General features: G+C 41.4%; 2 protein-coding genes across 8 annotated transcripts; both read left to right on the plus strand.

Moving 5' to 3' along the window:
- Nucleotides 1-20: 20 nt before the first annotated feature.
- Nucleotides 21-10,547, plus strand: LOC123634394 (arginine/serine-rich protein 1-like). 4 transcript variants are annotated; one of them, XM_045545951.1, is made up of 4 exons: nt 21-188; nt 491-1,217; nt 2,422-2,570; nt 3,196-5,883. In XM_045545951.1, exons 2-4 carry the CDS (start codon nt 1,088-1,090, stop codon nt 5,155-5,157), a joined length of 2,241 nt encoding a protein of 746 aa, XP_045401907.1. In that variant the 5' UTR covers nt 21-188; nt 491-1,087; the 3' UTR covers nt 5,158-5,883. The 4 variants fall into 4 exon arrangements, with proteins under 4 accessions (XP_045401907.1, XP_045401906.1, XP_045401909.1 ...); XM_045545950.1 differs by having other exon boundaries at nt 495-1,217; XM_045545953.1 differs by lacking the exons at nt 21-188; nt 3,196-5,883 and adding an exon at nt 10,191-10,547 and having other exon boundaries at nt 280-1,217.
- A 202-nt stretch (nt 10,548-10,749) lies between these two features.
- LOC123634395 (arginine/serine-rich protein 1-like) lies at nt 10,750-15,451 on the plus strand. Of its 4 annotated transcripts, none has more exons than XM_045545958.1 (5): nt 10,750-10,955; nt 11,208-11,788; nt 13,245-13,396; nt 13,782-13,826; nt 14,816-14,899. In XM_045545958.1, exons 2-4 carry the CDS (start codon nt 11,266-11,268, stop codon nt 13,788-13,790), a joined length of 684 nt encoding a protein of 227 aa, XP_045401914.1. In that variant the 5' UTR covers nt 10,750-10,955; nt 11,208-11,265; the 3' UTR covers nt 13,791-13,826; nt 14,816-14,899. The 4 variants fall into 4 exon arrangements, with proteins under 4 accessions (XP_045401914.1, XP_045401913.1, XP_045401912.1 ...); XM_045545956.1 differs by lacking the exon at nt 14,816-14,899 and adding an exon at nt 14,041-14,382 and having other exon boundaries at nt 10,751-10,955; XM_045545955.1 differs by lacking the exon at nt 13,782-13,826 and adding an exon at nt 14,983-15,451 and having other exon boundaries at nt 10,764-10,955.
- Nucleotides 15,452-22,635: the final 7,184 nt, after the last annotated feature.

The raw sequence follows: 22,635 nt of genomic DNA on the forward strand, positions 1-22,635 counted from the left end.
CGCCCACCGCACCAACGAGTCTGCGCATGCCCGGGGTGCACGCCGCGGGGGGCTTTTCCCAGCTCTGGGCTCCTGTCTGGACATCGGCAGTGCTGGTTTGAGTATGCCCTGCAAGGGTAGGTGTGAGAAGTTGGTCTCCGTCCTCAACTTTTGAAAGGAAGGCCTTTGTACCCGTCTCGCGTGAAGTGGTAAGTTTTCTAGTGCTGGAGTCTGTCCTGCAGCTATGTCAGGTGTGGGTGGCAGGAAAAGTGCCGGGTCCCACGTGGTGCAAAAGGTGGGCCTGGGTTCGCGGCCTCACAGCACCACTCAGGGCTCTTAAGTCTTGTTTGTTTTCTTTGTGTCGGGCCCCGCCCGCGCCGCAGCTCCGCCTCCCCGAGAGAGGCGGGGACTTTCTGGGTCGGCCCGGCGGGAGGTGGGAGTCCTGTGGGTTCCCATCCCAGCTTGGAGACCCACTTCTAGGACTTGACCTTTCTTTGCCTTTTGTTTTGAGGCAGAGTTTCTCCGCCTCGGCACTCCTGACGTTTTGAGCCTGCTGATTGTGTTTATCGGGGGCTGTCCTGTGCATCCTGGGACGTTTATCTGCATCCCTGGCCTCTACCCACTGAATGCAAATAGCACCCCGAGTCGTGACAACGGAAAATGTCTCCAGACTTTGCTAAATATCCCCTCCCGGGGAAAATGGCCCCGCTTGAGAACCACTGTTTAGAGGATAGCCTCAGTTTTCGGGAAGTGACCCTCTTGCAAGAGAAGGAAGGTTAGAAGCCGGAAGCAGCGATGTCTTAGCTACGTGAACGACTTGTGGCTGGGCTCGCCCCTCTTCCAGAAGCTGTCAGTCTGGGTCTCGCGTCTCGAGTTGTCGTCCAGGAGTCGGAGCCGGCCCGTGAGAAGGAGCAGGTCAAGGTCTGGTTCCAGAAAGCGTCGCCAGGAGGAAGTACAGGCGCTACTCGCGAAGCGGGTCTCGATCTTGCAACCGGTTACACGTACAGAGAGAGGCGCTTTGGGCCGTCCAGGAGATGTTACCGGTTTCCTCGGTACTTATCCTGTAGCAGGTCCTGCTGTAAGGGAAGGTTGTGTTACAGAATGGCCTATGCGATCACGCAGGGGCAGCGCTACTAAGTCTTTGACCCTATGGTGTACCCCAAAGAACAACAGCAAGTGGAGGGAGAGATCCAGGAAGAGGTCGCAGAGCAGAACCCCGTTTCACTTAAGTGAAAAAGGTGGGTCATTTGTCGTTAAGAGAGGCACACAGGGCTGGGCGCGGTGGCTCACGCCTGTAATCCTAGCCCTCTGGGAGGCCGAGGCAGGTGGATCACTCGAGGTCAGGAGTTCGAGACCAGCCTGAGCGAGACCCCGTGTCTACTAAAAATAGAAATAAATTATCTGGACAACTAAAAAAATATATATGGAAAAAATTAGCCGGGCATGGTGGCGCATGCCTGTAGTCCCAGCTACTTGGGAGGCTGAGGCAGTAGGATCGCTTAAGCCCAGGAGTCTGAGGTTGTTGTGAGCTAGGCTGACGCCACGGCACTCACTCAAGCCCGGGCAACACAGTGAGACTCTGTCTCAAAAAACAAAAAAAAAAAAAAAAAAAAGGGAGGCACACAGGCTCATCATATTTACATGTATAGCGACAGTATATGAGTAGGATAGGGAATTAAGGTGATTGTGTTGTGTCCTTTGATGCATAAAATCTATGTAGTTTTGGGTTTTTTAGAGGGCATTAGCCAATTAGTAGATAAAACTATACATCTAGTCTTATCCATAGGCCGTTTTCAAATGGACATCATTCTTACCCCTCAGGATTAAAGGTTAATTGTGACTGTTTAATGTCTCAGGGTGGAGGAATCTAGTGCGGGCAGTTCTTAATGAAACTTTTTTTTTTGAGACAGAGTCTGGCTCTGTTGCCTTGGGTAGAGTGCAGTGGCATCATCATAGCTCATTGCACCCTCAAACTCCTGGACTCAAGGGATCGTCCTGCCTCAGCTTCCCCAGTAACTGGGACTACAGGCACACCCCACCATGCCTGCCTAATTTTTCAGTTTTTAGTAGAGACAGGGCCTCACTCTTGCTCAGGCTGGTCTCAAACTCCTAAGCTCAAGCAATCCTCCCACCTTCACCTCCCAGAGTAATGAAACCTTTTAAAGGTCTGTTAATGACTAACATTAGTTTACCAACTCTGAGCAGCATTAAACAAACCTTGATTTCAGCTTCTAATAAACTTTAACTACAGACTACAGGATGAAAGGTATTAAAGGGTAGAAACTTTTTTAGCTTTCCTGCCCTAACGATGATTGTCAAGTATTTTATAACATGATTGCACATCTTTATATTACTATTACAAGGTACATACTTAATTTGTCCTTCTTAGCCTTTTTGGGATATGCTATAGAATTAATGAGTGTTTGTGTTTGTGTTTTGTAGATAGAATGGAGCAGTTAGAAATAGCAAAAGCCAACGCAGCTAAATCTTTAGGAATAGCCAACCTTGACTGGTCAGCTAGTCTCAGAACTGTTCCTGTAGCTAAAGAAACAAACTATGGAACACCTGTACCAAATGCTGCAAAGTTTGAGGTAAGTATTCCAGGCATATTCAAACAAAACCTTCAGAACTCTCCTTAACCATTTAACCAGAAAGATCTAATTTGATTTAACTTACTCTATACTTCTCAGAAAGACTAGCTAAATATAATTTGCTACAGTCAAAATAGCAGATCTGAAAATAGTAGACAGGCTTTCACCCATGAAAATGGGAGAGTAATGGACTTTATTTTCATTGAGCAACCATTCTGAATTGTCAAGGACTGACCCTGAAAGTTCTGCATTCCAAGAAACTCCTTTGTAAATCCTGATTTACAATAATGAATGTGGAAGATTAGGGCTAGAGGGCATGTTAAACCCATATTGTTCCTCCCCACTAGCCCCAAAAAAGAAGCTGAAGATAATACTGTTTTTAGTGACAAATGAATATGGCCATTGTCCACCTTCTGTTGACTGCTGAATTGGCAGCCATGACTTGTGGTTCACAGTAATGGATCATCCATTGTTGCATTCTCTTAGAGCAACTTAAGTTCTGAAATATGTACAATTTAAGTTCTAATCTTGAGTGTTAGCAGTCCAATTAACTGTTGTGCTTTGTATGGAGAAAATGCTAGTTTCATTTTTAACTTTGTGAATTATTGTGACCATGTTTTCTAAGAGTTCAGATAATGAAACTGATAATGAATACAATACCAGCGCCAGCACAACCCTGACATTACCGAAGAAGAAGGCTAAACGGCTATGTTATTTTAATGACAGATGGAAGGACACATACGGCTGGATTAGGGAGGTAAATAACCCAAACAGAGCATACTGTACAATATGCAGAAAAGAATTTGGGGTTGGGCATGGCGGAGAAGGAGATGTGAAAAAACACATGGAGACTGAATCTCACAAGTCTGGGATGAGACAAGCAAATCTTGAATCAATTCAGAGTGTTTTCGTTTTCCAAAAAGACATCAATGTTCAATCAAAAATAGCAGCTGCTGAATTAGCTTGGGCATACCACACAAATGAACATGCATTATCCTATCGTTCCCTTGATTGCTCTATGAAACTGAGTAAAGTTACATTTCCTGATTCAGAGGTTGCAACTAAAATGTCCTGTGGACGAACAAAAGGGGAAATTTTGATAACAGATGTGTTGGCCCCTTACAGTGTAGAGTTGATTTTGTCAGATCTTACAAACGATCATGCTTTTTACAGTATATCAAGTAATGTATTGAATCATGGCAATAAAAAAGTGTTCCCCCTAGCTCTTAGGTACTTTGATTTGAAAAATGGAGTTTCCAATTGTCTTCTTGATTTCTATGAAGATTTTAATGAAACCTCAGAAAACATAAAACAAAAGATTGTTGATATCTTGTCCAAATACAAACTAGACTTTTCTCACCTATCTGCATATTCAGCAGATAGCACAGATATAAATTACAACAAATTCCATTCAGTCTACAAACTTCTTACCAAAGAAAATGAAAAGATCTTACCTGCTGAATGTCCAGCACACCTTGTACACAAGACTGCTAAAAAGGGTTGTGATTTGCTTTCCTATGATATTGAGGCTTTCATAATGAAAGCTCTTGGTTACTTTTCGGTTTCCTCAAAACATGCAGAAGCACTTGATGAGATTTTTAACTTTGTAGAAATGGAAGGAGACAGACTCCTTAGACATGTGCCTACAAGATGGCTATCATTGTTGCCAGCCATAGAGAAGATGTTAAAATGTTGGCCTGCTGTGAAGTCCTATTTTCAAAATATGGGAAAAGAAGAATGTCCTTCTCTAATTTGGAAATACATCGAGGATGAGAATGAAGAAAAGGATTATTGTACAACAGAAATATATATGCTTTTTATCCAGAATTGCTTGATGATCTTTGAAGAAGCTGTAAGGAGCCTAGAAAAGGATAAACTGACTGCACCTGAGTTATTTGATGTTATGTGTAAGTTGCGACAAAAACTCACACAGCGAAGAAATGAATCATTTTTTGGGAAGAAGACTGCTTTAGAACTCAAAAAAATGTCACCAGAAAAGGGCAACCAAGTTAAACAGGACTTTCTCAATTTCTTTACTAGAACTATCACTTTTTTGGAATCCAATTTTGATTTTACAAGTTCAAATTACCTCTGTGCTTTAAAACCATTTTCCCTGAGAAAGAGAGGTTTAACCTATGATGACATTCACTGTGCTTCCAAATGTTTAAAAATGATGGATATTTTAGAGATGGATAGCCTCTATGATGAGTTTATAGATGCAAAGGACCTGATTGACAAACAGCTGGTGTACCAAAACAAGCCTGTAGATAAAAAATGGATGGACATTTTTGGAGAGCTGGAAACAAATTCCTACAAGACTAAAAACCTGCTGTTGCTAGTAAGCAAAATCCTAAGTATTCCATGCTCAAATGTATTTGTTGAGAGGATATTTAGATTGATGTCATCACAATGGACTGACACCAGGAGTCAGTGTAATGTGGGCTTGATAAGAGCACAGCTGCAAGTGAAAGAGAATTTTACATTTGACTGTATTCAGTTCTATCACTACATAAAAGAAAAGAAGGATGTCCTAAAGGCTGCAGGAAGTTCAGAGAAGTACTATTGGAAAAGGAAACAAAAAGAGTAAAAATGTCCTACTATATTATGAGACAGAAAGAAACATGCCATTGTTTCTTTTTATTAAATGGAATATCTGTTTTATCAATTTCGTTGTATTTCTGTTCTCTTAAAAAGTTTTATTTTTTGTATCTTAATACAGAACAGTATAACCTACAAAATTTAAATATTCAATAAAATTTTAAAAGTTAACTGCTGTATCAGGAGAGAGATACATAAAATTGTTATGTACTTCTTATACATTATTTGTTTATTTAGTTCTGTTATTACTAGTTGATGATTTTAACTATTCCTATTGTTTAAATAATTGCATTTATGTAACTGAAAGAATAATACAAACTATATATTTTCAAGTAAACACCTATATTTTATATTTTTATGTTAGAAATAACATGTATAATTATTATATATTATATTATTGTGTGTGTGTTTGTTTTGGCTTTGTCCCAGATTGGGAATCCCAGATTGTCTCTCCATAATCAGCTCTTACATCTTTCTTAAGTTTGAAATTTTGGTCCCTGTTTTAAGTGAATTCTCTTTGTTTGAATCCCCCCCCCCCCACCTACCAGCCCCAATACAAATTATCCTTGGCTAAAGAGAACTACCAAATAATTACTTTTGGCTAAGGGGATAAGGAAGGCCTTCTATGAGTTGTTTTTTTTTTAACTTCCTTTCTTTTATTTATTTATTTTTTATTTCTCAATATTTACACGTCAGAGAGCTGCTTTATGAGTTTTTGTTTTTATTTTTTTATAATTTTTTTCTTTTGTCTTATTTTTTTTTTTCTGCTTAGGTATGTGTGATGACTTCTATGAGTTTTTTTTTTTTTTTGAGACAGAGTCTCACTCTGTTGCCCGGGCTAGAGTGCAGTGGCGTCAGCCTAGCTCACAGCAACCTCAAACTCCTGGGCTTAAGCCATCCTACTGCCTCAGCCTCCCGAGTAGCTGGGACTACAGGCATGCGCCACCATGCCCGGCTAATTTTTTCCATATATATTTTTAGTTGTCCAGATAATTTTTATTTCTATTTTTAGTAGACACGGGGTCTCGCTCAGGCTGGTCTCGAACTCCTGACCTCGAGTGATCCACCTGCCTCGGCCTCCCAGAGGGCTAGGATTACAGGCGTGAGCCACCGCACCCAGCCTTCTATGAGTTTTTAATTGATAGATTGGTTCTCTTTCATTCAAATAATGCTCATAATTTAAAAGTCCTGGAAAAGTACATTCACAATCATTTTATGTATGCAATTACATTTATGTTAGTGAAAACTTGGTAATTTGATAGCTGTTCATTTTTTAAATTTTCAAGTATTATGTAAAACCTTGGTCTACCAGCATTTTCAAAGAAAATAATACTTCGGCAAAAGATTCCCCCATAATAACCATATATACGTACAGCCATCTTCAGTAACTAAATTGTGTCTGTGCTTTCCTAGGCAGTGGAGTTGATTTTAACCAATTGCTATTAAGAACTGCATAAGAAAACTGCTTATTCATTTTCCATGTCCTGGTTGGCAAAGTGTTACACATAGCAATAGAAAAGAAAAATATAATCCTGGGATGCATTTGCAATCAATGTACAGAGCTGAAGCATCAGCTTTCAGAACATTTTAACACTGCCACATGCTGTCCATCTGTGTGTCCTGCAGTCGGATGAGTACAAGGTTCTCCCCTGGGTCTCAGTAGAAGTCTGAATCACAAGCACTACCAGGTTCACAAAGGTGTTAATTCTTCAAAGCAGCGAATGCTATTGAAAAGGGGAAGTATAAAAACCTTAAGAATCGGGCCGGGCTCGGTGGCTCACGCCTGTAATCCTAGCACTCTGGGTAAGCCGAGGCGGGTGGATCGCTCAAGCTCAGGAGTTCGAGACCAGCCTGAGCAAGGGTGAGACCCCTGTCTCTACTAAAAATAGAAAGAAATTATCTGGCCAACTAAAAATATATATAGAAAAAATTAGCTGGGCATGGTGGCGCATGCCTGTAGTCCCAGTTACTTGGGAGGCTGAGGCAGTAGGATTGCTTAAGCCCAGGAGTTTGAGGTTGCGGTGAGCTAGGCTAATGCCACGGAACTCACTATAGCCCGGGGAACAGATCAAGACTCTGTCTGAAAAAAAAAAAAAAAACCTTAAGAATCGAATGGTATATTCTAATTAATATTCCATGAAGCACATAATTATAGTTGTGTCAAAGCAGGCTATATGAGCACACTGTTACCTGTTAAAAAAACAGAAGCCCTACCCATAAAGATTTTATATGTAATGTATTAAACTTACTAATGTGTTTGAATTTTTCTACTTTACAAATTTCATAAAAATTATCTTTTTCCTGGTGCTTATTTTATGTGATGCTAGGTAGGACCAAGTTCTCTAAAAGACCTGGTTTAAATAAAAGTATATCTGCCTCTTCTAAAAATGTCCAGATGCCTGTGATGTACTTCAAGGTAGGAATCACATTTAATTTAGCTTTGTTTCTCCTGTAACCGGTAAAAGAGGAGATACTGAGAAAATGAAATGCTTTGAATCAATAATGAATGGCCAATCAGGCATATTCAAAATCTTAGAAATTACTAGAGAATTAATACCAGATGCTTAAAGAAGCTATCATTTACTTCTCGTTTCCCCCTTTCCTGAAAATAAGATAGACAGATTGAAAACTAGTTGTCAGTTTTACATCTTCCTTTTTCAGCAACATCATCCTCAAGAGAAATAAAGACACTAAAATAAAATCTTTGTTGGCTGGGCATGGTGGCTCATGCCTGTAATCCTAGGATGCTGGGAGCTTGAGGCCAGAGAATTGCTTGAGGTCAGAAGTTCAAGACCAGCCTGAGCAAGAATGAGACCCCCATCTCTGCTAAAAATAGAAAAAATTAGCTGGGCGTGGTGGTGTGTGTGCCTGTAGTCCCAGCTACTCGGGAGGTTGAGGCAGGAGGATCACTTGAGCCCAGAAGTTTGAGGTTGCTGTGAGCTAGGCTGACACCACTGTACTCTAGTCTGGGCAACAGAGCAGAGACTTTATCTCAAAAAAAAAAAAAAAAAAAAAGAGATAACCATTAATAGCAATGAAGAAACATTGTAGAACCTCTAAATGAACAGTGGGAGGGAGGGAAAAAGAGATACTTATTCAAGCTGGCAAAATAAAATGAGAAAAAGTGAAAAAGGAAAGTGTAATAAATAGTAGACACCAATGGAAGGGATAAGGTCAACAATACAGTTATTCCAATAAACGTAAAAGGGTTGAATTTACCTACCAAAGGAAAAAAACTTCATTTGGGGTGTGAAAACTCAGGTGTTGTTTACCTGTTGAAACACTGAAAGTGAACATATAACAATAAAAGTGTCATTAAGATATTTCTGAATATACCTAGCAAGACATGTGCAAGATGTATTTGAAAAAAGTTACAAAATTTTAGTGAATGTATTAGTTTCCTATTGCTGTGGTAACAGATAACCCCAATCTTAAGTGGCTTAAAGCAACCCAAATTGATTATCTTACAGTTCTGTAAGTGAGAAGTCTCACTGGGTTAAACTCAAGGTGTCAGCAGAGCTTTGTTCCTTTTTGGATGCCCTAGGGGAGAATCGCCAATGCTTGCTCATTCAGGTGTTGGTGGAATTCAGTTCCATAACATTTCCTAGAGGCCTCTCTCCCTCCTTGCACAGAGCTCCCTGCATTTCAGAAGCAGCAATTCTGAATTGCATGGAATTCTTCTCATGCTTTGAATCTCTCCTGTGATTAGATTCAGGATAACCTCATCTTCAGGTCCTTAACCTTAATTACATCTGCAAAATTCTTTTCGCCACATTAAGGTAACATATTCATAGGTTCCAGGAAATTAATGACCTAAGGGATATCTTTAGGGGGCCATTTGTCTATCACAGTGAAGAATATAAACAAATTTGAACAGCACATTTAAAACTTAAGGATCACATTCTTAGATGGGAAGACTTGCAATTATAAAGATGACATTTCTGCCTAAATTAGCTTACAAATTCAGTGCTAGATACTCTAATGATAATTGAATTTCGATTTTTCCATCAAGTGAGTGGGTAAATGCTCAGTGAAGATTATATTGTTTAGAGAAATAAAGGAACACAACATCCCTTGCAGACTTTAACTCAGGTAGACTGTCTAAGTTCTTGAAACAAATACACCAGCATTCTGCACAAGGGCAAAGTAATGTTTCCCACTGTGTTTCTAATATTCTGTTAACATCCAGGATTTTTCTGACAACCATTTTTTAGGCACACATTTGACTGATACTATGAATTGTCTACAGAGATTCCTATCACTCTGTGCATAACCAAGAGCTTAAGACTGCATTGCAAGCATTCACTTTATTTTCCCAACACATCATTTTACACTTGTCCAATGTGCACTCATTATTTTCTGTCTACTCACACAGTTTACTGAGAACTTTCAGCAAAAGTTCCTGGTAGATGGGCACTGTATCTTATGTTAAGATATTTCTTAAGATGTTTTAAAAAAGATACACTTTTTCACTTAAGAACTACTTCCATTACGATGCGTCCGTCCTCACTACATATGGATGATACTGTGGACAGTGAAGAAGTATGGCAGGTCATGTGGGTGAGTGCAGATGTTTAAGGATTTTATTCCCTCTATTTTCGTGCAAGTTTGGGGATGTAAGGTGAAGATGATTGGTGATGAGTGAGTTTGTGTCTCCCTCCAAAGAAAAGTGGCTTTTGTAAAAATGCTCTTGCAAAGAAGTGCACTTAATGACTAACTTTCCTTACAGAAGTGGTTAGTTCATTCAATAAAAAGCTAACCCACAATTTTCAAGGCAATTGTCATGCTTTATTACAGTATCAAGTGTTTGGAACGTACCCTATTTGTAAATCCCCAGAAATAAAAATCACCTTTGTTTAATCTCCTACACCACACTGTCTCTGGAACAGTTATCTCAGACATCATGCTTACCCCCTAAAGGTCAGCTATGCATTTCTTTGCATTTTGTCTCTACCTTAATCACCTTTCCTAGCCAAAACAGGGAAGTAAAAAACCATTTCTAAGTTAATATTGCATTTTCAGAGATCCTGGGATGTCCTGGAGGAGGGGCACCGTCCCCTTTCTTCCCCACTCGTCCCGCAGCCAGGCGGTGTCTGGACCCGGTCGCCCCCTCCCGCCGCCGCGAGACACAGGACAGGAGGAAGTGGCAGGAAGGATCCGGTGAGGCACAGCCCGCGTCCGCGGCTCCCGGGAGGGTGGAGGCAACGACCCTGTCGGCAATCAGCCCGGCAGACAGTCCCGGGTCCGAGCTCCAGCCAGTAACCGCTTGGCGCTTATGCCCGCACCCGCCCATGCAGTCGGTGTCGTGCTGCGCGGCGCCGTCTACAAAGTTTTCTGGTAACCAGGTCTGACCCACTCTTCTTTCAGAGCAGGAAGAAAAAAAAAAAAAAAAAAAAAAAAAAAAAAAAAAAAAAAAGCACCCGCCCCGGGACACCCGGATATAGCAGCACTGCTCCGCCCGCCGAGCCCAGGGCCCTGCCGCGCATGCGCACCCTGGAGGCGTGGCGGGGGCGGGGCTACGGAGGGAGGAGGCAGGGCGGCGGTTGGGCGAGAGGAGAGTCACGCTCACCGCGCCAACGTCTCTGCGCATGCTCCGGGCGTCAGCTTCTGGTACTTTCGCCGCGTCTGCGGACTGTGCGTTTAGTTCGCGTCTGGACGTCTGAGGTGGAGGTTGTGCGTCTGCTCTGTGAGAGTAGAAACGAAGTACCTCTCTTCGTCCTAAGCTTTGAGGGGAAGGCGTTCGTTGGTCCTTTCTCTCCGTCTTGAGCGAGGCGTCGACGGCCTGCGGTGAGTTTTCTGGTGACGGGGTCGGTCCCGAATTTCTCTCAGAATCGAGTGGCAGGAAAAGCGCCGGGCCCCGCATGGCGGGAAGGCGGCGTTTCGGGTCGGCTGCGCGGCCGCAGGGCCCTGAGCAGGGTTTCGGGCGCTGGCTTCCCTTGTGGGCTCCGCACCGCCCGCGCCGCGGCTCCGCCTCCGGAGGCGCCCGGCCCAGCGCCCACTTCCGGGGCCTGACGGGCTTTTTTCTCCTTTTGGTTTTAGCTACTCTCGAGAAGGAGTTTTTTCCTGAGGAACGGGAAACCTAGAGCCGCAGGTGAAGATGTCCAACTACGTGAACGACATGTGGCCGGGCTCGCCGCAGCATTCCCCCTTGGTGTCCGGGTCGGGCAGTTCCAGCCGGCTGTCGTCGCGGTCGAGGAGCCGCTCTTCCAGAAGCTCTCGGTCCTACTCCCGCGTCTCCAGTCGGTCGTCGTCCGGGAGTCGGAACCGGCCCCGAAGAAGGAGCAGGTCCAGGTCTCGTTCCCGAAGGCGCCACCAGCGGAAGTACAGGCGCTACTCGAAGTCTTACTCGCGGAGCCGGTCGCCGTCCCGTAGCCGCCGGTACCGAGAGCGGCGCTACGGGCCGTCCAGGAGATACTACCGGTCTCCTTCGCGGTCCCGGTCCCGGTCCCGGAGCCGGTCGCGCTCTCGGGGAAGGTCGTACCGCAGAAGCTCCTACTCGCACACGCGGGGGCGGCGCTACTACGGCTTTGGGCGCACGGTGTCCCCGGAGGCGTACAGGTGGAGGGGGAGATCCAGGACGAGGTCTCGGAGCAGAACCCCTCTCCGCTTAAGTGAAAAGGGTAGGTCTGTTGTTAATATGCAGACGCATAGTTGACTTTCCCTTTGTCACCATTTTACACGTGTGGTGACGGTATGTGAGTAGGCTAGGGAAGCAAAGTTGCTGTGTACTTTCGATATTTGTGTCTTTGGTGGCAGAAGTCTGTTTTGTTGGGGGAGAGGAGGAGGACATCAGCCGGTAGTTAAGACTACAATATGATCGGTGGCTGGTATGTAAGTGTACAACGTTCTTTCTCTTCAGGATTAAAGGATTGTGGGTGCTAACGGGCTTAGGGTGGAGAAAACCTTTATTTTTAGTGGCTGACTGTTGTTAGTGGAGCCTTTTAAGTGTTAATTATGATTTACTCGATTAGGTTTGTAAATTAAGTATTGAATGGCAGTAATAGTATCAAAACATGGATTTTTTTTTTTTTTTTTTTTTTTAGTTAACTGTATCGCTGAACAAAATTGTTCGGTATTTCAACACATGTACTGCCCTGTGAGTTGTATTTAACTTGTACTGGTTTTGAGCCCGGGCCTCTTGAAGCATATGTAACTCACGTCTCTTCACCTTGGGACTCACATGGACCATTTTTCAAGTTGCATATAACTCATGCACAGAAAACAATAAAAAATAACAAACATGGCCTGGCACGGTGTAATCCTAGCTCTCTGGGAGGCCCAGGTGGGAGGATTGCTTGAGGTCAGGAGTTGGAGACCAGTCTGAGTGAGAGTGAGGATGGGTCTCTACTGAAAATAGAAAAAAAAAATTCATTAAAAAAAGTAATAAAATTTTCATTAAATTAGAAAGGATTGTTTTGTCTTTGAAGTTTTTATTCTATTTTCCTAATAAAACACATGGCCCCAAGGAGAAAAAGTTTTTTTTCTAGTGTGGCAGTCAGTGCATTAAAACCATTTAATGTCATCCTAGAGAGAGGATTGCAGAATAGAAAAAAGGATAGTAGTATGTTGGGAAAATACATTTTGAAGAGAAAGCAAAATAATGCAAAGTTAAGGTCTTTGGTCAGGAAACATTGAAAACTAACTGTTGAGGTAATTCAGGAATGCTTACTTTTCTCAGCAGAAAAATGGGGTAGAGAATAATGTGATGCAGACATCCCTCAGTATACGTGGGAAATCAATTCCAGGACCCCTGCAGTTACCAAAATCTCTCTGCACTTGCACAAAACTAGCAGTCAGCCCTGCAGCATCGTATATTGTGGGGTTTCCCATTCCTCCAGTACTGAAGCATATTTGATCTGCTTTTGGTTGTGGGGGAAATAAAATCCATGAATAAGTGGACCACGGCAGTTCAAACTCGTGTTTTTTCAAGGGTCCGTCTTACTTTATGTATGAAAATAAAGCAAACGACTTAGACATGTTTGTTTTACTTAAAACAGCAACGTAAAAGCTTATTTTGTGGTTTTGAGTCCTCTTGGGGAAATACTACAGGATTAATGAGTATCTTATTTTTTCCAGATCGGATGGAGCTGTTAGAAATAGCAAAAGCCAATGCAGCAAAAGCTTTAGGAACAACCAACATTGATTTGCCAGCAAGTCTCAGAGCTGTAGCTGTAGCTAAAGAAACAAACCATGGAACTGCTGTACCAAATTCTGGTGCTAAGTTGGAGGTCAGTATTCTTGGTTTATCCAGACAAAACCTTTGGAAAGCTATTGCCAGAAAGATCCGATTAGCCATTTAATTACCTTAGACTATACTTCTTGGGAAGTCTAGCTATATGTAATTTACTAAAAATCAAAAGATCAGATTGACAATACTAGAGAACGTCACATCCATGAAAATGGAAGATTAACGAACTTGATTTTCAGTTGATGCTGTACTCAAATGTTTCATAACACCATTAATGTATATTGTAGCTGGTACTTTGGTGATTTCTATGTCAAATTCTATCTCTAGTCTTTACAGAGTGTTGAGCTTTCTTTGCAGCATTATGTTCCCATAGATTCTGTACTCAGCATACAGTATAGTTTACCTGCTTTATTTGTGTTTTATAGAACTCATGAATGTGGTCTCCAGACATTGATGAAGAAAATCTGTTGGTAATTGATACATGGGCTAAAGCATTTGAAGTTTACATTCACATACTGAAAGCTTAGTTTTTGTTGTTAGATCCATGTGCATGCTAGAATTTGGGACAGGTGCTATTTGTATAAGGTACTGAAGACAATTTTTAACTAAGCAAGGATACACTTTGTAATGGTGGGGCATCTGTGATATAGATGTCCCTTTCATAATATATGCAATATATTCCAGATGTTTTGAGAGATTACAGAAGAGGAGGCCTGCTTCACTTGCAGATAAGTTTATTATAATTCTCCAGAAATGTGCAGGATATGCATTGGCAAATCGCACTGTACTTTTAGTTGTGTGAAATCTGAAGCTTAAAATTCATAGCTTTGAAGGTTTAAAGTTGTTAGAAATTGACAGAAATCAGCATAGTAAAGATATTCATCCTATCTAAATGCTGTGGTCCCCAACCCCTGGGCTGCACAGCAGGAGGTGAGTGGCAAGTGAGCCTTCAACTGTAAGCCAGCCTTCTTTATTGACATCTGCTCCCCAACCCCTACATGCTGTCTGTGGAAAAATTTTCCTCCATGAAACTGGTCCCTGGTGCCAAAAAGGTTGGGGACTGCTGTAAATGAACCTGTTATTGGGACCCAGTTGTATGTTATATTAGTAGACAAATAAGATCGTGGTTTGAGTTGTTTGTTCAGATGATTAGGTGCCCAGCTGGCAAATAGCTTACTTCCTTGAAACTAGGTATTTTCTGGTATGGCTTGACTTTCAGTAGTACTTGAATTTGCAGCAGGGGAGTAAAATTATGGGAAGAGTGTCTTAAACCTATTATTAAATCAGTTTTGTTAAGGGGAAAACTTGAGTTCTGTGTTGTTTAGGCTGTTAACTATATGGTTAGATGGAATTTGATTTGTGTCTATGACTACATTTATATACAGTTGAGCTGCTTTTAAATGGTACTTGTAAGCCAAGGGTATGTTTTTTAAAGTTACACTTTCTCTTACCTGTCTAGCTGTCAGAAGAGCTAACAGAAGATGGAACTAAAAATCCAGGTCAAAAATCTTACCAGCAAAGAAGCATAGCTTTTAGCTCTAATGTAAGTATATCCAAGTACTGACCACTCAAATTGGATTTAGAATGTATGTGTTTGGGAAGCTAACTTAATTTGTTCTCTTATAGAATTCTGTAGCAAAGCCAATACAGAAATCGGCTAAAGCTGTTGCTGAAGAGACAACTTCAGGGTCACCAAAAATAAATCAGAAGAAAAGTCCATATGGACTGTGGAGACCTGTGTAAAAGAAGAAAACTAATGGCTAAGTTTGCATGAAACTGCACTTTATTTCAAATTTGTGTTTCTAGCATTATCCCATTCCTTTGAGGCATTTAGTGGTAATTATTGCAGTTAAAAACCAACACAAAAAGATGTAAATACTTAATATTCAAATATTAATATTTTAGGTTTCTCTTGCGGGTAAGAGCACAAATGGACCAAAGTTTACATACAGGGTGGGAGTCTTGGGTGTGTGTGTATAGATGTATATACACTTGTAAATATTGATTATCAGTTGTTTACATAGAAATGAAATTTCTAAGACAAACACAGTAATTGAAGTATTTTGTATATTAATAAATTTCTTTTTATTATTCAGTCTCTTCAGTCTTTATTTTGTTAAGTACCTAATCAGCCTTTATTTAACGTAGAAATAGAAGGAGGCGTCTCTTGTTTAAAGTCTTACTAATCCCAAATCCAAGTCCATGGAGTGACAACATAGGGCTCACAGGCCTTACCCTGGGAGTTTGAGAATTGGTGTCCCTAGCTCACACCCTCTGAATTTTAACAGTATTCCCAATTGGTTTGTATATATTCTAAAATTTGAGAGGTTGGCCTCAAACTTAGGAATACTGGCATAGAGTTACCTTGGAAGAGTTATGCTGTTGGCCATAGGGCAGGAAGTGGTGACATGGGATGCCTCATGACACTGTAAAGCCTGTGAGATGTATTTCTTTGTTATGTTTTTAAAGGTATTCTAAATATTAAACTCTTAGCTTAAATATTGTAATGCTACTATAGCTGGGAAGGATCTTTACTAAGCACGTACAGTGAACTGAAAGATCTAGACAACTGGCCTAAACAGACTGATTATAGGCTTTTGTCATTTTTTGCCCATTGAAACATATTTGTGGACACCTAAACCATTTTTAGGTTACTTGCACAGATGTTATTTGACTTGATACAGCAAATGTTAAAATGAGTTTAAGATGCCAGGTTTATAATTTGAGTAGGAGCGTGTATTTCTTTACCACTTTGCTTGCCAGTATCTTGGACAGCTTCTTAAATTTAGACAATAATGGAATAGATTTCTAGTAGGCAGGGATAAATAAGCTGGCGAATTTGAAAGGGCAGAATGTTAGAGGCAAAACAGATCACTTGAAAGGACAAACACCAAGAGATGACTATAATGAATGGTGAGCAGGCTGTGTACAAAAGAAGTCCTAAATTCTTTCTTTTTTTGAGACAGTCTCACTCTGTTGCCTGGGCTACAGTGCCATGGCATCAGCCTAGCTCACAGCAACCTCAAACTCCTGGGCTCAAGTGATCCTCCTGCTTCAGCCTCCCGAGTAGCTGGGACTACAGGCATGTGCCACCATGCCTGGATAATTTTTTCTATGTAGATTTTTAGCTGTCCAAATAATTTCTTCCTCTTTTTTTTTTTTTTAGTAGAGATGGGGTCTTGCTCTTGCTCAGGCTGGTCTCGAACTCCTGCCCTGGAGCGATCAGCCGGCCTCGACCTCCCAGAGTGCTAGGATTACAGGCGTGAGCCACCGCGCTTGGCCCTAAATTCTTAAGTAGAGTGAGCCACCGCGCTTGGCCCTAAATTCTTAAGTAGAGTGACTTTCCACTTAAAGATAATTTCATGAAGGTCCTGAAAGGAAAATTTTCTCTACTCAAAACACTGACATTAAATGTGTGTTTTCCACACCAAGCAATTCACTCAGTTCTGTTTGTTCTGCAATGTAATTCAATTCTGAAACTACCTAGAATTAGTGTGAAACCTGTAGGTTAAGGGTTCAGTGCCTTAAGATTGTACCCCTTATGCCAATTGCAAGTAGGGAGAAACCGTGTTATTCACACTTTAGTCTAACTTTGCTGCAAATTTGCAGTTCCTGTGTATCTCCTTCAGGTTTGAGAATTTGCATATAAAGGTTCACAGAACTAGGGAAAACACTATCCTGCTGTTCCATTTCTATCCTTTATAATGAAGAGGTAAATGGAGTTAAATTTGGAAGGGAACTCCTGGCCCCATAGACTTTGGGGTATGCCACGTCCTGGCTTATGGATGGGTTCACCAACCCCAACCCAGAGCTGTGAGAGCTGTGAACTTGGGGTTTATGGAGGCTGGATTATGCTGGCATGATTGATTAAATCATTGACAATTGGTGGTGAGAGGCTCAATTTTAGTTCCCCTCCCCTACCTGGAGGTGGAAGAGATTGGGCTGAAAGTTCCAATTGTTCAATCACTTGGTTTCTCTGACAACCAGCCGCCATCCTCCCAAGTCACTGCATGAGCATAAACTTGGGTATGGTTGAAAGGGGCTTGTGAATAACAGGTTCCTCACTCTTACCATTCAGGAAATGTTTTAGGCACTTGTGCCAGGAACTGGGAGTCTTCAAGTGGGACTTAACTGCTAGTAACTAAAGCTATGCTGTCAGGTATTATTTGTACTTTCCAGTAAGATGGCAGCTTGTAGTTATTTAAAATTCAGTTCCTTGGTCATACTAGCCAATTCCAAAGAGTTGAAAAGCCCTATGTGGCTAGCGGCTATCTTGTTTGAAAGTGCAGATATTTCCAACCGTAGAATTTTCTGTGCCACCATCTTGAACATCTTGGACAGAGCAACTCTAAAAGGAAAGTTGACCCTTCTGTGAAAACATGAAAAATTTGAATGTTACAATGACTTGGATATGTACATTCCTGGACATAACACTTGCCATTAATCTGTATAGCCTTTGGTCCACACTGTCTTCAAACTAGCAGTCTGTGGATTGAACAAGTGGAATTTTTGGAAGAAAGAGTAGCCACTCTTGGTAGAAGCATACTTCTTTCACATCCAGATTAAGAATGAGTTACTGGGAGGGTAATAAGTGCTTACTAAAGGAGTAAGAAAGTGTACTTAGTAGTTTCATTTTTATGCTACAGAGACCTGAGGATATTGGTAGACCAGCCTGGTTACAACAAAATCCCAAGAAAACATCAAGATTGGTTTTAAAATTTAAAAATGTGGTTAACCCGTTTACTCCTTAGCATCAGTTGGTATCCTCCTTATCGAAGTTTCACAACTCATGGCTTTCTTTTTAAGGGAGACTCTTAAAGTGACAATGCTAGAATCTTTTTCATCTTCATTTATCTGGTATTGGAAAGAGCACATGCTCTGAATCTGACCTGTGTTTTCAAATACTACTAGCCTTTAATAGCTAAGCAACTAGGCAAGTCATGTAACCTCTTGAGGAAAAAAACCAGACTTTGTTCTCTGGTGTCACCACAACAATCAACACAGAGCACTGTGACCAAATGTAGGGATTTCTCTTCACTAGCAAACAAGCAATTCTGCAGCAGACGCCAGCTGGGTGTCCTCCAACTCAATTCTGATACCATCATACCTGGAGACAGTGTCAGAACCCACAGGTTGAGGGCTCAATTCCCCAGACTGCCCCTGCTTCAGATGCCAATCTCAAGCCTCAGGTTATTTTTACCTGTGTTTCTGACCCACTAGGTATAAATTGGGGGTTTCCATAACTCCCTCCTTGGGTTTGATTAATTTGCTATAGCAGCTCAGGACTTGGAAACACATTTACTGGTTCATTTTAAAGGATACAGATGAGATAGATAGGATAAGACGTGGTCTCTCTGGGCATGTCACCCTCCCAGAAACTCTCCATACCCCTGGCTCTTGGGCCTTTCATGGAGACTCCATTGGGTAAGCATGATTGAAGCATGGGCAACTGTGTAGAAAAGTGATTGGACAAAAAGGGTGTAATCTAATACTAATAGACTGGGGAAACGAAGCAAGGCCTATCTTTAGTCCTCTTGGCATCTTTGTGCAGCATTTCTTCTCCCAGGTGTTGATTGGGCAACACCTCTTCTAAAATGGGGGTCTTATGACCTCCAATCACATAAGATAGGTCAGACAGAAAGGCAGGAAAGGATTCAAATCCTGTCTTGGGGAGAAAAAGGAGGGTAGGAGAAGGTTAGAAGGAAGATTTTGTTTTCTGAGGCGTAAAGCACCCGATATTATAACAAAAGACTGTAACAAGGGCTGTGGGAGTTATGAGCCGGAAACCCCTTTCCTCATGTACAAGAAGTGTTTGGTTAGTTGCAATGGATATGTGCCACTTCTGAGATTTCACTTCTACAGAGATCTTTCGTTTCAGACTTCACCATTAGGTTTTTCCTTCAGCCTATTAACATGCTTGAGACTCCTCCACTTCCTCTTTCATTGCTTAGTCTACTGGCTTTTCTGTTTTGAGAAAGCCAAAGCTTTTGCAGAAAAACACGTGGGAAAGCTTCATCACAGTCCTTCTCTACTACAAGGCTCCTGGTCATTCCTCTCATCAAACAATGGCAATTTTGTGAGAGTTTCAGTGGGAAATCATTAGACATCCACCTAACAGTCCTGATTTGGCTCCTCCTGACTTGTTTTTGTTTCCTAATCTTAAAAAAAATCTTTAAAGGGCACCCATTTTCTTCAGTTAATGTAAATAAAAAAGACTGCATTGACATGGCTAAGTTCCACGACCTTCATTCTTTAGGGGTGGACTAAACCAACTGGTATCATCACTTGCAAAAGTGTCTTGAACTTGATGGAGCTTATGTTGAGAAATAAAGTTTATCCTTTACTTGTATTTTTCCACAAAATTTAAGTCCCCTCAAAATTGCACAATATTTGTTATATTAAATGTTGCCATTACATTTTAGATATACTGGGTTAAATAATTAAAATGAACTCACCTTTCTTTTTACCTTTTTTAACATGGCTCTCCTATTTCTATTGCACAGCTCTGAATCTAGTCTCCTGGTACAATTTCTTACTGTCAGCACCATCTTACTACATTGTCCACATGTTATATAGTAACAGCATATCACACCTGGGCAGCTGCATTCCAATTATGTAATCATGGCCAGCCTGGGGGCATGTACACACGATCAGTTCTCTTCAGTGTTACAAAGTCTAGGAGGGACTTAACATAGACAATGACTAATAGGACTTAATAGGGTGATTATGAAAAAAATGCATAAAGAATATAAACTATACTCTTGTGTGCATCTGATCTGGGTACAACGGTTTTAGTATCCATCTAGTGGACAGTTTGTTCAACTTTTTCAGTCAGAATTGTGTAAGCTGAGCCACTTGAGATATCCATGATGTTGGCTGCTGTTTCTGCTGTTAATTGTTGGTTCTTTTCAATTAAGACATGAATAAGATTAATTTTTTTCCTCACAAATTGACATGGATGGTCTACCTCTGTGGGCTTCATCTTCAACATCATCTTGCCCCTTAAAATGAATTATCCATTTGTAAACTACTGATTTCTTTAGGACATTGTCTCCATAAACTTTGTAAAGCATCAGTGATTTCACTATTCATCCATGTAAGCTTTTGCCAAAAATTTGATGTTTGTTCTTGCTTTATTTTACCAGAATTCATGTTGCTCTGATAGGGGCTCTTTTGAAACTGATGTCTTGTCCTTTGTAGTGCCTCAGACTGGATCCTGTTCAGACATAAGTTACTATGAGCTTATTTTGGTGCAAAAAAATGTTGAAATCCATGCATAGCTTTTTCATAATGCACATTTACCACGACCTTTAAGACCTCTCATACATGTTTTTGTACTGTTTGCAATCCAGTGTCTTACACATAAAGCACACCTCAATTTGTAACAGCCACATTTCAAGTGATCCACAATCATATTCAGAGTGTGGTTACCATTTTGGGAAGCATAGCCTTAGATATTAGGTTCAGGTGACATGCTTTCCTTTTTCTTAAGGGGTAAAGTAACTAGAGAAGCCAAGCTCACTGAATTCACCACAACATGGTATCTTCTGGTTTTCTTCTATTAAGCTTACCTAGTAAAATAAAACTTGTTCTTATGAGTGGTCACTTTTGCAGAGGCTCAAATGTGTCTCTGGGATCCTTCCTCAAAATTTTCTTTCATTCAGGGATTTACATGTACTTGTCTTTTTTCTTTGATCTTTTCCATTTTCTGTGCTGGTTCTTTGTCCTTTGCCCATGATTAGGATTCTGTCTTTGGCCTACTTCTCACTCTCCAAGCTCTTTTGCCAATTTTCTCCACGCCTTTAATTACCATCTAATAACACAATCTTCATAATCTTCTGAGCTCCAGTTTCCAATGCCTTTCCCCATCTCTTCAAAATGAACCTGTCCTGTATTGAGCTTGTTATAGCACTGCCTGTTTGAGTTAGTGGCCTTACCACCCACCCAGTCACCTTCAGAGTAGTCCTCAAATCATAATGACATCTGCTTTTTTGGCTAAAACTGCAGTGGCTGTGGGGCATGCCTTTTCTCTTTGGGGAAATCCTGTTTATCCTTAAAACCCAGGTCAATATGACCTCTCTGAAGCCTAACCTTATTAGTCTTTCCCCTCCTTTCTTTTCCCTTAGTACAAAGGTATTAAGTGCTTCTTCGAAAATACTGGAGAAAAATCTAAAAGTATGACAAAAAAATGATTACAGTGGACCCTTGAACAACATGGGTTTGAACTGCACTGGTCCCCTTAAATACACTCATATTTTCTTCTACCTCTGCTATCCCTGAGACACTGAGATCAACCCTTCCTCTTCCTCCTTCTACTCAATGTGAAGAGGACAAGGATGAAGACCTTTATGATAATCCACTTCCACTTAATGAATAGTATTTTTCTCTTCCTTGTAATTTCCTTAATAACATTTTCTTTACTCTAGCTTACTTTATTATAAGAACACAGTACACAGAACACAGAACATACAAAATACGTGTTAATTGACTGTTTATGTTATCAGTAAGGCTTCTGGGTCAACAGGCTATTAGTAAATTTTCTGGGGATTCAAAGGTTATATGCGGATTTTTGACTGCACGTGGGGGTGGGGGCTTAGGGGTGTCAGCCCCTAAGCCCTATGTTGTTCAAGACTCAACTGTACTCTTTTTTTTAATTGAGACAGAGTCTTGCTCTGTTCCCCTGGCTAGAGTGCCATGGCATCAGCCTAGCTCACAGCAACCTAAAACTCCTGGGCTCAGGGGATCTTCAACCTCCTCGGGCTTCCAGAGTGCTAGGATTACAGGTGTGAGCTACCATTACTCAGTGAGTCACTGCGTCCTGCCAAGTTACACTACGTAGAGTTAGAATTTTATATGAACTCTGTTGACTCTGCCTAATAATTACCCTATCTGAAAAACAAATATAGAAGTGGTAGTAAATGGGACCATTTTTCAAACTAATAATCAAGTATTCTTTTTTTTTTTGAGACAGAGTGTCGCTTTGTTGCCCTGGCTAGAGTGAGTGCCGTGGTGTCAGCCTAGCTCACAGCAACCTCAAACTCCTGGGCTTCAGCGATCCTACTGCCTCAGCCTCCCGAGTAGCTGGGACTACAGGTATGCGCCACCATGCCCGGCTAATTTTTTTCTATATATATTTTTAGTTGCCCAGATAATTTATTTCTATTTTTAGTAGAGACGGGGTCTTGCTCAGGCTGGTCTCGAACTCCTGACCTCGAGCAATCCACCCGCCTCGGCCTCCCAGAGTGTTAGGATTACAGGTGTGAGCCACCGCGCCTGGCC

The sequence above is a fragment of the Lemur catta genome, chromosome 3 (genome assembly GCF_020740605.2).
Source record: "Lemur catta isolate mLemCat1 chromosome 3, mLemCat1.pri, whole genome shotgun sequence".
Taxonomy (NCBI): Eukaryota; Metazoa; Chordata; class Mammalia; order Primates; family Lemuridae; genus Lemur; species Lemur catta.

Excerpts from the sequence above, each read along its gene's own strand:
- LOC123634394 (XM_045545951.1), top strand. The coding sequence starts at position 1,088 with ATGCGATCACGCAGGGGCAGCGCTACTAAGTCTTTGACCCTATGGTGT. Across the intron at positions 1,218-2,421 it reads GTTTCACTTAAGTGAAAAAG|ATAGAATGGAGCAGTTAGAA; the intron begins GTGGGTCATTTG and ends TGTGTTTTGTAG. Across the intron at positions 2,571-3,195 it reads CAAATGCTGCAAAGTTTGAG|AGTTCAGATAATGAAACTGA; the intron begins GTAAGTATTCCA and ends ATGTTTTCTAAG.
- LOC123634395 (XM_045545955.1), top strand. The coding sequence starts at position 11,266 with ATGTCCAACTACGTGAACGACATGTGGCCGGGCTCGCCGCAGCATTCC. Across the intron at positions 11,789-13,244 it reads TCTCCGCTTAAGTGAAAAGG|ATCGGATGGAGCTGTTAGAA; the intron begins GTAGGTCTGTTG and ends TATTTTTTCCAG. Across the intron at positions 14,900-14,982 it reads GCATAGCTTTTAGCTCTAAT|AATTCTGTAGCAAAGCCAAT; the intron begins GTAAGTATATCC and ends GTTCTCTTATAG.